Here is a 17,533-nt window from a genome sequence, read left to right on the forward strand (position 1 = left end):
ATAAACATAGATACAGGGCGTGTGTCGCAACAGATTAGCTCAGTTGCAGCGCCACATAACTACAAGCTGCACTCTCTTCTCATCTTGGCCAACCTAGATAGATAAACGGGTTCATTATATAAAATTATACGAAAATGCAGTGAAACATGCAGCGCTGAGATTAGGCCGTCTAAATTCGAGCTTAAATTTTAATCGCCAGTTAAAACTTACGTGAACGGAATTTGTGAAAAGCTCCTCTTTATTGAACACTGGTGCTATACTTAAAATGTTTGCAAGTACGTGACAGGTATACTTAGGTAGTACGATAGGCAGATTTGGAGCGAGTTTGAAGGGCGAGAGTAATTGCTGTGGAGTTAGAGGATAATGTTTATTATCCCTTTTGAGTATTTTGTGTAAGTAAGTATACATGAAACTGATAAAATGAGCCACCCTTAAAAAATACAAAATAACCTTATACTGAAAATAAGAAGTTCAGAACTTAATAGTGCAAGAGGGTTGATCAAGAATCATGGGCTGTTTTTCAGTGGGCCTTATTTTTACACAGCTACACCACCGGCCGGCATCGAACGGATTCTAATCAATTTAATTTATCAGGGATCCCCGGAGGCGGCGATTCGCTTCATTTAATGCACGTATTTTGCGGCAGGGCTGATTGTTTTGAACCATTCGGCTGTACGGTCCATTTAGATTAATTATTGGATTACTTACTTAATTTCGCTCCGGATTATGTGGGTAATACTTGCACAGTATCGTTCACAATGGTGAATGCATTTGAAAACTGCTGGGTTTTACGCGCCGCGCCTTTTGCCCAAATTGTACCGGCATAAATCAAATCAAATCATTAAATCATTTCCCGTTCATCTGCGTATCCAATAGCGAATTATTTACATCAAACTAATACAAATTGAAAAGGTGACCACGTCAAGCTAAGAACTGTAACGGGAACGCTCGTAAGAAGTATTAATTATCGTCAAGATTAAATAAGAAAGGCGGCAATCGAAGACCGAAATAAGGGTGGAATTACGACAGTGGCGGCATTTGTCCCGGCAACTAATAAAGGAGACAATATTGCACTCGATACGTATAAATGTGCGAGCAACATTTGGGGCGTGATATTAATTCCGCCGGTAATTGCTATCGGCTCCCTCTGAAGCTGCAGCCGTGAGCCATGAATACGGGAGTTACCGCTATTTGTTCCTGACGTTGCGGTTTGGGCTTTTGCCTCTACCCCGTCCTATAAGTATTTATTTTCTTGGAGTTTTGTCGAAACATAATACCCGACTGGATTATCGGACTCATTTCGATAGTTCGGCCCTAACCTAATCCCGCGGAAAACAATAGACTCATTTGAAATAACTCTACTGCGGGTTGGGTATATTAATGAACTTTTGTCCAATAATTGTATTTAGCAATGCCGGAAAATGAGTCAATGGTTGGTAAATATTGCTCTGTATATCATTATTTCGCAGAAAGCTGGCATGCCAAACTCTATTAGCGTATTCTTTAAAAAAACCGGCCAAGTGCGAGTCGGACTCGTGTTCCAAGGGTTCCGTACATTACACAATCTAAACAATGTATTTTTTATGTGAAATGTCTTTAAAAAACCCGTAGGGGTCGGATCAAAAACTAAGTAATTAAGTCCGACTCAAGCTTGACTGCGCATTTCTAATAGGTTTTCCTGTGATCTATTTTGTGTATTTTTTCAAAAAATTTGACCCAGTAGTTCCGGAGATAAAGGTGGGGAATGGTAATTTTTCGCCTATTTTCTTGAATAACTTCTAAACTGTTTATCTTAAAATTATAAAAAATTATATTTGAGATTCTCACAATGAGCTCTTTCATCTGATATGTAACACGATATAGTTTGAAAAACTTTATTTTTTAATTTTCTAATTTACCCCCGAAAAGTGGCCCCCGTGTTTAAAAATTTATTTGTTTACATGTCCATCTTTGGGTCATAAACTTACATATGTGTACCAAATTTCAACTTAATTGGTCCAGTAGTTTCGGAGAAAATAGGCTGTAACAGACGGGCAGACAGACAGACAGACAGACGCACGAGTGATCCTATAAGGGTTCCGTTTTTTCCTTTTTAGGTACGGAACCCTAAAAATCGCATTGTACGCATGTACTAAAAATTGAAAAAGAGAAATGTGGGATATATTTACAATATTTACAGGCACGGGTAGCCACCCGTGCCTGTTGACATAATTGTAACTAGACGAGTCCGGTTGTGGCTACAACCGGACTCGTTTAGTTACATTAACAACAAGATAACTAGTGGGGCTGCAGTATCAAAATCTCGCCATCCATAAATTAAGGGCGGGCGGTTACGCTTGCTACCGACTGAGCTGTTTAAGCTCCATTGTGCATAACCGAAGAGGGACAGGAAACCACAACACAGCTCCCGCTGAACTGACACTAGTGATTCACTTAATAGTAATGCTAATTTAGATATGTATAATCAAATTAAAGAAACAAATTCAAAACAAAGTTACAGTAACCGGTTCACAAAATCCTCACAAGATTTAATGATAGATTCAAGTGAATTGATTTGTTCCTATAGCAAGTGGATGAAAATAAGGCATCGTCTCCTTAAAGATAACTAGGACGTAACTCTATGCGGTAACGGGCCTCTCCACTCGGAGCTACCGTAGTGCTACCATGTACCCTTGAGCCCTGACGCGTCCCATATCGATGAGAAGATCAGAGGAGATAAGGTAGATCGAAAGGCCGGCGATGGGTCACTAGTTGTTGGTCGCGGCGCATATAGGCGGCAAGATGCGCGGTGCGAACGGAGGTTCTCGTTATTTTCAATTTTTCCAACACGAGCGCCCTTTTCTACATATTTTTGTATACGAATATGAGTACCGAGTGTATTAAGTCATGAATCTTATTTAAAGACCTGCCTGATTTAATACGGTTTCGAGGGTGTATACGACTGTGATGCCAGAATTTTAGAAAAAGGGTCTTAACTCAATTTTGGGTTAACTTTTTAGATTGCAAATTTATATACCTTAATGGAATAAAGAAAATCGTAAGTCGAAAGCCAAAGTGAATGAAGTTTGCCACAAAAATTTGAAATGTACTTATTATAATAATATGTATGTACCTAATATAAGTATGTAAATACTGTACGCGACAAAATCGTGGCATGCATGATCTGGTATATCTTTTTACCGAATGCACATATTTAAGCGATTTATTTTATTTTAATAATCTGTAATTATCGTACTATCTACTGAAAATACAAACATATTACAATAAATGGTCTTCAGTGAGTTTTCGCGGAATATATTCCATCATACCTTTAATTTTTTCAATTCCTGCTACAATGCCATAATTTTATTTATATTTTTATAAGCTGTTTTATGATCACCAGAATGTCATCTTACCAAAAAAAATATTTTTTAAACTTTCTTCTACTTGAGGTAGTCAGGAAGACTTTCGAGTCCAAGCATTGAGTCGTTTTTATATGGGAGGCATTTTTTTGTCAAAAAATAAAATTCACAAGTTAAAACACGTCAGAACTATCTCAATCTAAATACAATTTAAAAAGTTTTAAATATTGTGAAACATTTTCTATCTACTTAACTAGATTTAGTTATAAAATTCAACATGTGTGAGCAAACTTATTTAATGATATTTGTCGCCCCAAAACTAAAAACCTAATATAATATGGTTCACATCCCTTTCTCTCTTGAATTATACCCGTTTAAAAGTAGCTCGGTGAGGAGATAACACATCTTCCGTATAAACGGAAGGTAGGTGAGGTCCAACAAGAAAATTGTATTTCCATTTTTACAATTTCAATTTAGTATTAATTCGAGTCCGGGCACGGTCGGGCGCCCGCCACATGTAAAATATGGATCGGCTAAGTGAAATTAAAATGCTCTATAAATTGTGATTTTTGCAAGTCCTAAAGTGGAGAAGGCTTTTTATTATTTATCGCTTGCGAGCCGCTTGTTCCAAAATACGCTGTGTAAACTTGTTCAATTTAATAATGGAATGCATGCGTGCCAATTTTGTAGAGATGATTTTGATAGCCACGCACTAAAAAGCAGATTAGGCAATCCTAATCAAACAGGGAATTATTATTTATATTATTCAGAGCCCACTGTATCCCACTGCTGGGCAAGGCCTCCCCCCTCTTTTTCCACTCGTCTCTGTTTAATGCTATATCTGGCCAGCCTGTCAAGAAGGAGTCCAAGTTATCCCGCCATCGCCGACGAGGTCTGCCGGATCCCCGGTTAGACTCGTGGGGCTCCCACTCCGTGGTTAACTTGGCCCACAAGTCATCCGGCATTCGGCAGACATGACCAGCCCAGTCCCATTTCAACTTGGCCGCTTTCCGAGCTACGTCTATTATTTGAGTCTTAGAGCGCAGCGTGGTGTTTCGGACTCGATCCCTTAATTTTACACCTAATATGCTGCGCTCCATAGCTCTCTGGCAAACCCCGAGTTTGGACTTCTGAGCGTCAAAGACCAGGTCTGAGCACCGTAGGTGAGAACTGGAAGTACGCCCATGTCCATAAGCCTACGCTTGAGTGACAGAGGTAGGTCTCCCTTCATCAGGTGTTTCATTGACCAATAGCTCTTCCAGGCGTTTTCGGTGCGTCTTTGGACTTCTTTGTCCTGTCGCGCCTGGAAAGAGACTATTTGCCAAGATAAAGGTATTCTTGGACATACATCCAAGAAGAAAAATGTCCAAAAAGGGAAAAAAGAGGAAAATTTAATTGTTTTTCAAATCTGAATGATTAAATTGACCGTTTTCTGGCAGCCTGCAAATCACGATATCAAGGTCAAAATCATATATTCTTTATGCAATGGATATAAGTTAAAATTTTCTTAGACGTCGTGAATATTAATTATTTCAGCTTGGTAAGTACAAAGTTGATAGATATTCGTATGTTTCAAATTGGTTTATGTTTGCCTAATATGCTTATTTTTAAAGAAAAATGCGAAAACAAGTTAAAAATGATGTAGGTACTAAATATTGTTAATAAATATTTCTTTCTAAATATTACAGTGCTAGACGCAGAAGTTGTCATTTTAATTTATTTTATTACTTATAAAAGTTTGCAAACAAACTTGAATGTTGGAACAAAATAAATACAACCATCGTTAGTGTCGCCGTTTACACAGTAAAAGTAGAAAAACCAGTACCGTATTATTTCGAAGTAATTTTTGTTTTATTTATCGAAATCGCAATTATCACGCAGCGATTTTATAATAAAATATTAAACTCTTAACTCAACCGAAACTATAAATACCTTTAAATCAATATGTGACAAAACTATTTATAATGAAATCAAAATCAAGTGTTACCTAGCCGGGGTAAATGCAGCGGCGGTACGGATGAAAAGACCAGCGTATTAAAATAAGAGTTAAACTGTACCTCCAGGTTAGGGAATGCAACCAGGAATGTGAAATACCGGTAATTTAAAGGTTAACCCGTAATTTATATGCAATTTCTTACCGGTTTGAATTTCCTACTCCAGGTCTTTGCAAAGAGTTGTTTCCAAGACAAAGTCGTTGCACATTGGTAGGATTGGCGAGAAATTAAAGCACCTGCCTTCGGAAACTCGTGCGTTCTGGTCTCTTGCCAAAGATTATATATTCAGGGGAAGTTCTGGACGCCATATTTTCCACCTCTGTACATGGGAAATGACTTGTTGGTCCACACGTAAAAGACAAAGCCGATCTCCTGGGTAAACTCTTTGCGTACAACTATTTTGGATGATGGAAGAAACGCGCCGCCGATCATACCGCGGTGGAAGTGCTGTATGCCGGATGTTTGTATTCACCAAAGCTCAATGCGTAAAGCACTTTTTTTCTCGACATTCATAAGTCGTGTGGGCCCGATGTAATCCCTGAAATTTGTTCCTGAATAGACGCCGGTCTTTACGCGTCTTTTTCGGCTCTATTCTGGCGTGGTCCCGCCTCTTGAAAGTCATCTTTGGTGCACTCGATCCCTACAGAAGGTTACCGCTCAAATCCGTTCAACTACAGGCCTATTGGCCCATTATCAATTGCCTGCTCCTTTGGTACCTAAAGAACCACCAGCTGCTTAGCGACCGACAATACGTTTTCCGCGGGGGCCGATCGGCTTGTGACCATCTGACACTTCGTTGGGCACAGGCGATCGAGACAAAGGCTGAAACGTTGCTAGTTAGTTTGGCTATAGGAAAGGTCTTTGATCGGGTTTGGCACAAAGCACTTCTTTAAAAGTTTACATCCTGTGGGCCTCCCGAGAAAATAATTACGCTTCTGTCTGTTTCAGCAGACCGAAGCTTAATTAACAGTCATAGTTGACGGTGAATGCTCAGGCTCCATGTCTGTGAATGCTGGTTTCCCTTAAAGCTGTGTGCTATCGAAGGGTCAGCGTGGGCCCTTCTGCATATAATAGTACGGATGACTATCAGCAGAGGCCGCGTCAATATTTCTCGTAAAACGTCATTGAGAACCGAAACAAACTTGTGTATGAAATTGAGACTTCCCTTAAAGAATTTTCAGAATGGGATCGTCCTAAATTAGTATGTTTTATGGCATCGACATCTCGAGAGAAATCCAGTTCCGCAGGCGAATTCAGAGGGTAAGGCCAAATTATCCTGAAAAAGCTGAGTGCGATAAACAGATCGTATACGTAACAATATCATTAGCAACAGCGGGGTTTTAATATATGACTCATGACACACATGCACACATTACCTTTGTCTTTGTTGCTGGACGGGACTATTACAGGAGTATAATTCGAAATTACATTCGTAATTCGAATTGGCCTCCAAGTTTCATTAAAATAAAACGTTTATGCAACTAGTTCAAGAACTGTTTTTAAAATTACTACTGTGAACCAGCAGTCGGGCGGGGCGCAATCAGAGAGACACCTCCTATCGGTCCGTCTCCTCTCCGACGACAGTATACACTGAAGAAATTTCTCATTTTGTACTCTACCTGTTACGTAATTTTAAGTTAGTTTAAATTTAATTTCATACAGAGATTTTGTTGAGCTGGTAAAATGCTTCATTGACTTGTCTATTAAGTAAATATGTAGTTTCGTTTGGGGTATGAACGAATTTATGGGTAATATGTTCTATAGGTGCAATTCTGGAATATCAGATGTTTCATAATTAAACTAATACGGGACTTAATCGCGTAAAGACTTACGTTTATATATGGCCTGACGTATCGAACGTGACGTTACGTTCGTGGTCACAGGCATTGTATTGGCAAGGAATTGTATCAACATCTTCTTGCTGCGCGGATTTTGCGAACTGCCCGCACTTGATCTTGATTATTAACTTGTACGCTAGGGTTGTCACGTCAGGCCATAAATAAACGTAAGTCTTTAGTGTTAGTTTAAAATTATGAGTGAAAATCGTGACAGCTTAAATCAGTATATCAGATGTGTCCTTAGGTTTTTAGTCGATGGAAAACCAATCAATAAATGACAGGACAAATAGACACTCAAAAGCAATTGACGAATGTGTTAAAATTTCTATACAACCTATTTTTTTGTTCGAGTGTACATAAAAGTGAATGCGGTTAGGATTATTTTTAGAAATAATAGGTTAAACTTGTAAAAGTTAATTTAAAACACATACTGTAAGTACATGTTCAAAAATATAAAGTCGTATAGGTAATCACACATTGTTTTTTTAACAGTACAAACGCTACATTTATTATATGTGAATATTATTACTTAACCTCTAGCGTCTCACCGTCCTAATACTAGTACCAAGTACCTTCAATTAAATGTATCATTATTAAATGTAACAGATTTGCTTCTCTTTTATTTCGCTCCATTTTAAAACAGAGCAAATGTAATTTTATTTCCTAATATCGTTGATTCAAGTTTGACTGCCTATTTTTCTTCATGATGGGCCGCTAGAGGATACTACTGTTAGTGTATGTGCTATGTTCACCGACGATTATTTGATTTTCCCGAAATAACCTGTGTTTTTTCTATTGTTACAGGGGTTTTGGCTTTATCACATTCGGAGACTCTGGTAGTGTAGATAAAGTATTAGCGCAAGGAACACACGAATTAGACGGCAAAAAGGTAAGTAATTACTGTAGTAAGAATGTAATTAATATGCAGTCTAATCTGTAAACGTGTCAAAAAAACTTGAATTAAGTACTTATACACAAAGCTTCCTAAATTGTACTCCCTTAGCAAGCGCACAATCGGATGAGTACCTATGTATTATGCATAGGCCGTTAGAATCGACTACTTACGATAGAATCGTCACTCCAACGCGTGTTATATTATTTGTAGCAATTTAAGCCATGATTTCTTGGGAGATTTTATTTACATACCCAAAGTGACACATTTGTGTAAGTCGCTTCTTCAGTGGAGAGACATTTTAAATTATTAGTGCTAAAGAAAATTATATTTATCGAATATATTTTTGAGGTCTACATTTATTATACCTTCAGCATAATCCTACTTTTTTAAGGCGAGGCACAAACAGTGACATTTATCCATTCAGTGTTACAATACTTATTATTTTATCGGGGGTGGTTTTTAAATAACATATTCTAAAACCATAAGTGCGGTCGTTTATTACATACATTGGCAATTTATCACGCACTCACTCGCGTCCCTGAAACAGACGAATGGGTCAACTGTTGCGAATGCTTTATTATGGCAAACTATTTCGATAAAACCAAATAGTTGCGCCAAATCCCGGAGCTCAAATATAAGACTGATATTTATACATATAACGTCTAACCTTTTATGTAGATAATAATCATCTTTGTATCTTGGGATTCGAGACACATTACGAGTTCCCATTCCGCGCGTTCTGTGTACGGATGGAGAAAAAAGTCGATTACTATCGCTCGCCACGAAATAATCTAGATAAATTACAGCGCCCGTCGTTGTTTACTTTGATTAAATTGTAGTCGACTGGCGGAAGATTAGCCGAAGCCTCGCAAATCGAGCGGGAAGAGAGAGCGTTTTCTCAATTTACATAAAACGAACGCGGAAGATCGCAATAGTGGATTTATTTCTAAGTAGGTATTTGTTTACAATTAATGTTTTCATATTCTTTATTATGCTGTTGCTGTGTACTACTAGTACTTTTAGCTTTTGCTGAGACTATTAGTGATAGTTGCCACAGACAACAACAATATATTGCTGTGATCACATCTTAGTCAGGTGGTATATCTATTGTTATACAATTAGAATGTATGTTTTTCAGTAGGTTAGACTTGATCATTTAGTTAATAGCGTGTTAAAAATGGTAGATAAAAGCGAGTGCCATCCGACCTTCCAACCCAGAGGTGCCAGAGGGGAAACTAAGCCTTGATGGGATTAAATCACATTTACAAACGGGTCTATCGCAAATTTATTTTGTTACCATTATTTACCGACGTTTCGACACAAGTTTCACTGGTCGTGGTCGCGAATAACTGACGTCCCAGCAAAATGTCAAAACAGAGATTTGTGTGACTACCCCACGAAAAGTGATGGGATTAGTCCGGTTTCCTCACGATGTTTTCATTCACCGAAAAGCGATTGGTAAATATCAAATGATATTTCATCCATAAATTCCGAAAAACTCATTGGTACGAGCCAGGGTTTAAACCCGCAACCTCCGGATTGAAAGTCACACGTTATTACCGATAGGCCAGCAGCGCTTTTTCGTCATCCTTTCTAAACCAGTATTGATTAAATTATTCACGCGCCGTACTCGATAACTTGTTTTATAATATAATCTCGTTATCATTTTGTTGTTAAAATTAACCTGTTAACTGTTAATATCAAAACTGAGGCTATTTAGTATAATCCACGGTATCACGACACTATTATTTTTATTTGTTAATTTTTATAAAATATTTTTTGATAGTTTTAAGATTTCATACAACGTATTGTTCAAGTAGTAACAACCATACGCTATATTCAGGGTATCTTCAACATCTATAAAATCTATATAATATTAAGCACGACTTTTGCGTTTCGAAAATGTTGCCTATCGATATAAAAATCGCCGGTTTCAATGTCGGCTAAATGCTGCCTCCAAGCGGAAAACTTAATCGCATGTCTTTAGGTCGTAAATTGTCGGGCATTTTTTCGGGAGTATGTCTGAACATTATTGCTTTCTGCGTCATCAATATTTATATAATATTTACGATTGAACAACGGGCGGCGTGCACATGTGCCTTTTTCCGTTTATGTTACAACTTGTAAAAATTTAAAATAGTTAAAAATAAACAACAGCTCTTGTTGACTCGTGAAGTGCAGTTACTTTAATACTTATTTCCAAACAGAAATTATGAATGCGAAAATCGAGGTTATAAACGATCAGTGTCTTTTAGGCGTATTCTGATTTTAAAACCAGGATATAAATTAGATCAGGATCAATTATGGTTTAGATCCGTGTGTCAAAAGAGACATTTCTTCACTTTGTATCTTACTGTACCCAGTTCCTTAAAACTTATTTTATTTGCTACATTATCCTGTGTGCAAAATGACTACATTTTTACGTTATGTACACTAAAAGTTCGAGCCCTGATAAATTGATAATATGTGTTAAAATGCTATTATTATCTCATCAATAAAGTTATGTCCAGACCGTATATAATAAATACAAGAAATCTAGTTCCTTCAATTCTCTTACTTTGATTTGTTATTAAAGCTGTAATTCAAATATGCACTGTAAAAATGTTCATTCCTGTATGTTCATGTACTTAATACCTGACAAGCCGACAGAGAAATAGAGGGACGGCCAGCGGAGGCCATCGATATAAACAGGACTGTATTAATGTGTACTTTCGATTTATAAGGATGAATTTCTCCAGTGCTCTTAAAAATTCAACAGTTATAAATTAATCGAATTTAAACTGTTGTGAGACATACTAACATTATATAATCCATCGCTCAACATCGCAACGCTGCTCGCACTATTAGTGCTTGAGAAAGGAGACCTAGCCTCTCCGAAACATGTCGCGCGAGTGACTAAAATAAGTGAGCCTAAACCGTGAAATTATTTGTTATAAATTATCATTCATTCATTTTATTCAAAAGTACATAGTTAACTACTGATACCTCCTGAACTCCTAGTGTAAATTTCATTCGATAGCGTGACGGCCGTACGCGCTTGCGTTAAGTCTCATTTTGTATGTGATTTTGAACAGCGCGCCAAACGGGACGATTTGGAAACTCAAAATCCCATACAAAATGAGACAATGCAAACGCGTACGTCACGTAACGATATCAAATGAAATTTACACTTACAATTTAGTAAAAAAAAAGTATAATGAAATGATTTTATATTTCATCAGTTTTTTTATTTTGTAATACGAGTTAAATTATGAATTAAGTATGTATATCAAAATCGATGCGACGATCAAAAGACCATTGAAGTAGGTGCCTTTTGGAACAAAGTCTCTCATCTCGTCCAAATAGCGTTTGTGAACCCACGTTCCTAACGCAACTTGAGATCAAAATTTTGTAACAATATTTTTTATACAAGAACGGATTTGCATCAAAGTAACTATATATCCATCTTATTATTTGTATCCGAATATATTTTCTTCGTACGAGCGCAAATGGTGTTAATGTTTCAACATGTTGTTCATTAATACCTTATTAGTTATTACCAATAAATAGTACCTACATTACGAGTATTTAACGTTCTACAGAAATGCTTGTTGGAACCTACCTTTCTTATTAACAATATAAAACATGTAATATTTAAAAGGTACTGAAGTAGCATTCAGATTTAAAAAAAAATATTTATTTGATATTGATGTGACTACATATGCATGGTCATGGGACCAAAGAATAAGCGCGAGCGAGATGCACTGAGAGCAAAATAATCAATATTTAATTCTTAAAATATGCATGCCGCTCCTGGGTTTTGATGCGGCGCAGCGTAACGCTCTAAATCACGGGACGTTTAAATTACGCCGTCAGAATATTTCGCGTAAAAATAAAATTTTCACTTACGCGGGAAATGTTCGATGTTTTATGCGGCTTCATAACCGCCGTTCGAAAATATGATGCACTTTGTTACTCGCACGACCGGCGCGTTAACGCAATGTGACGTTTCGAACTAATTTAACGAAGTTTAAAAAGCGGTTATGATATAAATTCAATGCGGGCTATTTTTTATTTTATCGAATATTATCTTCGGTTTCCGTACTTTAGGTACACTTCACGATGTGTTCTATTTCAAGTATCCATCGTTCATTTTACTATTTCCACTTTTTATGTGAAACAGCACAAGTGCAAGTGTCAGCTAGTGTAGATAAATTATTTATAGGTACCGTTAGGAAAATATCACTAGTGACACTTTACTGTTTAATTCAAATAGCACATAAATAAATTCAATTAATTTAATATACGAACATTGACTATTTACCTAATAGCCCGAAATAAATGTTACAATTAGTCGCTGCGTCTCTAAGGTAAGTATCGATAGCTCATTTGGTAGACGGCGCGGCGGGCTGGTATCCCGCAGTCATGAATTCAAGTTTCGCCCGAGGCAGTGTATATTCCGTCCAAAATGGCCAATCAATAGATACCTAAATATTTTTTATTCTCTATAGATAGATAGATCTTATTATATTGATCTGATGTAGGCAATCAAGAGATGCCTTGTTCAAAAGCAAAGATAACCGCAAAAGATATATAGATTTGTAGCTCAGACATTCGTAGACACGATCAAATGTCAACATCCAAAGACACTTCACCGGAAGCAACAAGATGCCAAAACTGAAGCTACCTTTAGTACACTTCCAATTGCATTTGCTTCATATGACACAAACATTCACATGGCAACTGAGCATTGAGCATTCTGTATTAGGTGACTGATCAAGATGTAGATAAACACAGGCTTTTGAAATCCGATCTTTAGAAGGTAGGTACCTTGCATCGTAAGCGGGAAAGATTAATCGGAAATAAATGGATGAAAAGTGTAAAACGAGCATTTCTTTCAAAAAATGTGTATCTAACTCTTCTTAAATGTGAAATGTTCTATGATTTTTATGTTATTTTATGTTGTTTATTACTAGATACTCATATTTCCATCCTAACACAGAAAAAAAACTTCTCATCATTTCTTTTGTTTATGATTTAAAAAGTAAAATTTGAACGATTCAATATGTATCTGGTATATCTTTTACACAATTTTAAATCGTGGCTGTAGGCCGTATGAACCTTACATGCCTTTAATTCAAACAATAAAAAAAAAATTTGACGATATCTGTAATTTTACTGTATTTAGCACTTATTTCAAGTGAAATTTAATTTGTTTCCACGCAAGTGTGATGAAAAACATTGTGTTGTAATACGATTGTAAACTTGAGTCTTAAAAAAAATCTATTGACTCTCGTTGCACAATGTATTAATAATTTATTACTCGTTGTTTCTTAACGGTACATAAATGGGGTTATGCCTTATTTTTATACCAATAAAAATTACTACATTTTAATATTAAGCATGCAACTGCTATAACAATGCATAAATACATGTAAATATTTCATATTTCATTTTTTGCACAGTCATGAACATAATTACATAATAAGATGTTACAGTAAGTTAGTCAATTCATGACCCCCTGTTAGGAGACAACAATATTTAACTTACTATCTAATACCTATTAAAACATTTTATCATAATGTACCGTATATATACCGTAATTAGTGTATATAAAAAAAATCGAATAATATAATCGTAGATGTGGATGTTAAGGCCGCTAAGCTAATGGTTGTAAAAACATAAATAACAAAATGTGATATAATGTATAAAATTAGGACTATTACATACGGAATAAAAAAAACCTGCATAATAAGTACCAAATAAGAATAGAATAGTAAACGATTGCGATTATTGTAAATTAACAGATATACAGATATACAGATCTTTATTGGTAAAATAAAATACATTTTACAAGTCATTCAAATAAAATAAAAAAATATAATAATAAAATATGTATGACATTGCAATGCCCTGCCAGGGCCCATATGACTCTAAATGTACCTAGTTATTAAGATCTGTACTATACTATGGTTGCAATAAATAAATGACTAAGCTGAAGTGGGATTGGGCGGGACATATGTGCCGTATGCACCCAGATCGGTAGGCCAATCTGGCTACCGAATGGACACCGCAGACTATAGTCGGGGCAGAGGCAGACCAAAAAAGAGATGGCGGGATGACCTCGACGCTTTTTGCAGCGACTGGCGGGAGCATGCACCAAGCCGTGATGAGTGGCGGAAGAAAGAGGAGGCCTTTGCCCAGCATTAGGAAACATGATAGGCTATTAAAAAAAAAACAATAATTCTCTTTGATAACACTGAAAAATAACACTGTAAAAGTAAATAAAAGGTAAAAAAATAATAACATTCCATACATTAAGTTTTTTGCAGCTGTAAAAGTAAATAAAAAAAAAGATTAACAACTATTAATAAATAAATCTTTTCATTGGGTATTTAAATTGCGCCATAAAAAGCGTGACTGTCATAGGTAAGTTAGGCTTTTTATTTCGAGGCCAATTAAAAATCCCTCTTCCCGCCGGTCGGTGGGTCCGGATGGGTTCCCTTTTGTCGCGGCCGGAACTGTGTGGGGCCCTAGTGAGCCTTAACGAGACTAAACTTAGCTACGTCTATTTATAGCTTGGATTTTTATTATTGTGCTCGTGTAAAAGACAAAATGGTTAAATTGTGTTATTTGTTTTGTATTCCAACGAGCAACATTATACTTAAGGAACATTACATTTTATAGATAATTTAACACTTTGCTATTACTTACAATACTTCAAAAATTTATGAGGGTACCATAGTACCTAGTCAAAAGTAGTTTGACGACTGTAGATTATCCCTATGACAAGCCACAAGTGTTAAAGCTTTAGTGAAACTACGGTTTTTAACTTAGTAAAAAAATCCTCTTCTTTCAAAGCCGACTTTCAAAAATATGTATCCAGGTCATAAAAACTAATCTATTGACTTGATATAACTTAAATGACATAAGGTAATCGTTCCAGCGCTGGACATGCTAATGCCGAATAGTTGTCACTTCTATTTCTAGGATGACATTCTCTGGGTTCTTAGTAATTTTGACGCTACGGTGGAACACATGACACACACACACACACACACACACATATAATATATGTATACTGATAAAATGTTGAATCAGTTTTGTTATGTAAGTATTTTGCCAACTTGACAGTTGGAATCTCCCAAGAATTCTCATGTTTGCCTAGTACCAGTATTTAATAATATTTTTTGCATTTTATAATTTTCTTGATTGTTTACGAATGACTGCGACGTCGAATCACGTTCGCCTTGAACGCTTTTACTTTCCCATAATCATAAATTCATATTGTCAACTACCACGTTCCGCGCTCTCTGGTTGAATTCGAAAATACGACACCGGGTGGTTGCAGGGAATCGCCGCCGTCCATGTAAATAAATCCTTTCCAATGCAGCCCATGAAGTAACTTTTGGTGCAGCTATATAGGTACCTTAAGAGGAAATACCAGCTGAGCCCCTTCTCAGATTTGAGAATTTTAGGTAAATATCTCCGTCGCGCTGACGGGGGCGGCTCCTAAAATTAGTCCGATAAGTACAACTGCAGCTTAGGCGAAAAATACTGCGTAAAAATATCAGAAATCGAGGTTTCGTTCTCGGCATTTTCCTCCTCAAAAACTAAACGTAACGAAATTTTGGGAACGGAATGAGAAAGAAATTATCTGTGTCTGACCGTTTTTATTTTTGCGTTTATCGTTGCCGAATTTGAATGCTACAAGTCTCTTTACGGCGCATTTTTTTGGCCGTTTTTAGCGCTGTTTGAAGTAACCTAGTTCTTTTAAAAACCAGTAAATCAAAAGCAGCAAAACACACCGACACAGGTAATTAATTAAAAAAAATATATTCATCTAGGGCCAAAATTCAGAGGAAAATGTCGAGAACGTTTGAATGGAAAAATTACCAACGTTTTTCCATCCAAACGGCTAATCGCATGAAAACATTTTTAGTACCTAATTGTCGAAAATTTTATGCTCTACAACTCTTTTCTACATGTAAATAACATCGGAACTATAGAAATTTGATATCCGCGAAAAACTGATTTGTATGACATTTGACCTTGAATTACTTCTAACGCGCACACGATCTATGCGTCGATTTTTAAGAGAACCTTTAATACGTCATAACGAAGGTGTATACGAGTTTCCAGCTTATTATCTTTCATTCCGAGGTGAAACCCTTAATTTAACTTCAACTAAAATTGGTACAATGTGTGAATTGGTCATAATTTTCGTTTTTAAGGTTCATTTCTAGTCCAATTTATATACTTGCTTCATTAAGGTCGTTTATCATGGTACTTAATTATATTAATGCCTCGTTTTGACCATGGTAAGTTCGTCATTATATGCTGTAGCACGGCTCTAAAGAGTTTAGGGGAATACAAGTTAGTAAATATTTTTCGTCGTTTACGTCGTTTTATAAAGGTACATCATAAGATTTAGTTTTGGGGTTTCAATATCTATTTTCTCGGTTTCAACTTCATAATTACCAATTATTTACGTCCTTCTTCCTACTGACTCTTGTCTCCCACTGCCGCGCATAAATTTGATATCTGAATTTGAATAAATGATATCTTTGTTTGATTCAGTGTAAATATAGGAAAATAAGATTTTTATGTAAGTAGCAGTTAGACTAGACTAGACTCGACTCGAGGCGCTAAGTGATTTTATCGTTGGCGATAACGTTCGGCCAAAATTGCGAGCAACATACATTTGGTGTAGCACCGCAAGCACAGGCCGTACGTATAGGGCGGCCTCGGCTTGTTTTTGCACTGGATTACCCGTTTAAACAAACCGAGCGGCTGGAACACCAAATAAAGGGAAACACTAACCGACGCCCGCGTTATTCTTCCAAAATTAACTCATAACGCCAAGAGCTCGTTGAGGTTTTTTTTCGTCCGTAATCTGCCTTAATGGGCACTGGGCCAGTCGCGTTCGTAAATCGCCTACACGCGGGTACCGCGAAATGGGAATCTTTAAATAGTGTACATACATTTTTAATGTCCCGCCACGGCGCGATTGTGGCAACAATTAACGTTATAACGAGTTCATTAATGATGGACGATTTAAAGGCAGTTTTAAAACGGGCAGCTTTTACAGAGCACCAGATAAAACAAAAAATGCCGCTACGCTACGTAGTCCCAACTGCAAAAATGGAGATTTTTTTCGTAATTAGTATTCTTACTGTCCTTGATACAAATTTTAACCACGCATTAATTAAAGTAATTATAAGTGTCGATGGTTTGACATTAAATAAGCATAGTAACGCACTAAATCCTAGAATCAGAAAATATTTGTAGAATATAATATGAGGATTAGAGTCTGTCGGTAGATATTATACGTACATGTATGGATTGTAGACGAAAAACAAAGGAGTTGCATGCTCTGAAATAATAAGTTTGAGTTGAGTTCATGTACCGTGCGGCGCGCTCACCTGACGAGATCAGGGCTCTGGAATGCTTAATATAGAGCCCTTTACTTGCACCCGGTCCCCG

The 17,533-nt window shown here is 36.7% G+C and overlaps 1 protein-coding gene across 5 annotated transcripts in view; it reads left to right on the forward strand.

The window, feature by feature from the left end:
• LOC134742486 (RNA-binding protein Musashi homolog Rbp6) overlaps nucleotides 1–17,533 on the forward strand; it is a 699,530-nt gene that overhangs the window by 293,575 nt on the left and 388,422 nt on the right. For all 5 annotated transcript variants that reach the window (XM_063675698.1, XM_063675697.1, XM_063675695.1 and 2 more), the window contains exon 4: nucleotides 7,978–8,062. In XM_063675698.1, coding sequence (XP_063531768.1) covers nucleotides 7,978–8,062 — 85 coding nt within the window. The remainder of the gene's footprint in view (nucleotides 1–7,977; nucleotides 8,063–17,533) is intronic.

The sequence above is a fragment of the Cydia strobilella genome, chromosome 6 (assembly GCF_947568885.1).
Source record: "Cydia strobilella chromosome 6, ilCydStro3.1, whole genome shotgun sequence".
In the NCBI taxonomy this organism is placed as follows: domain Eukaryota; kingdom Metazoa; phylum Arthropoda; class Insecta; order Lepidoptera; family Tortricidae; genus Cydia; species Cydia strobilella.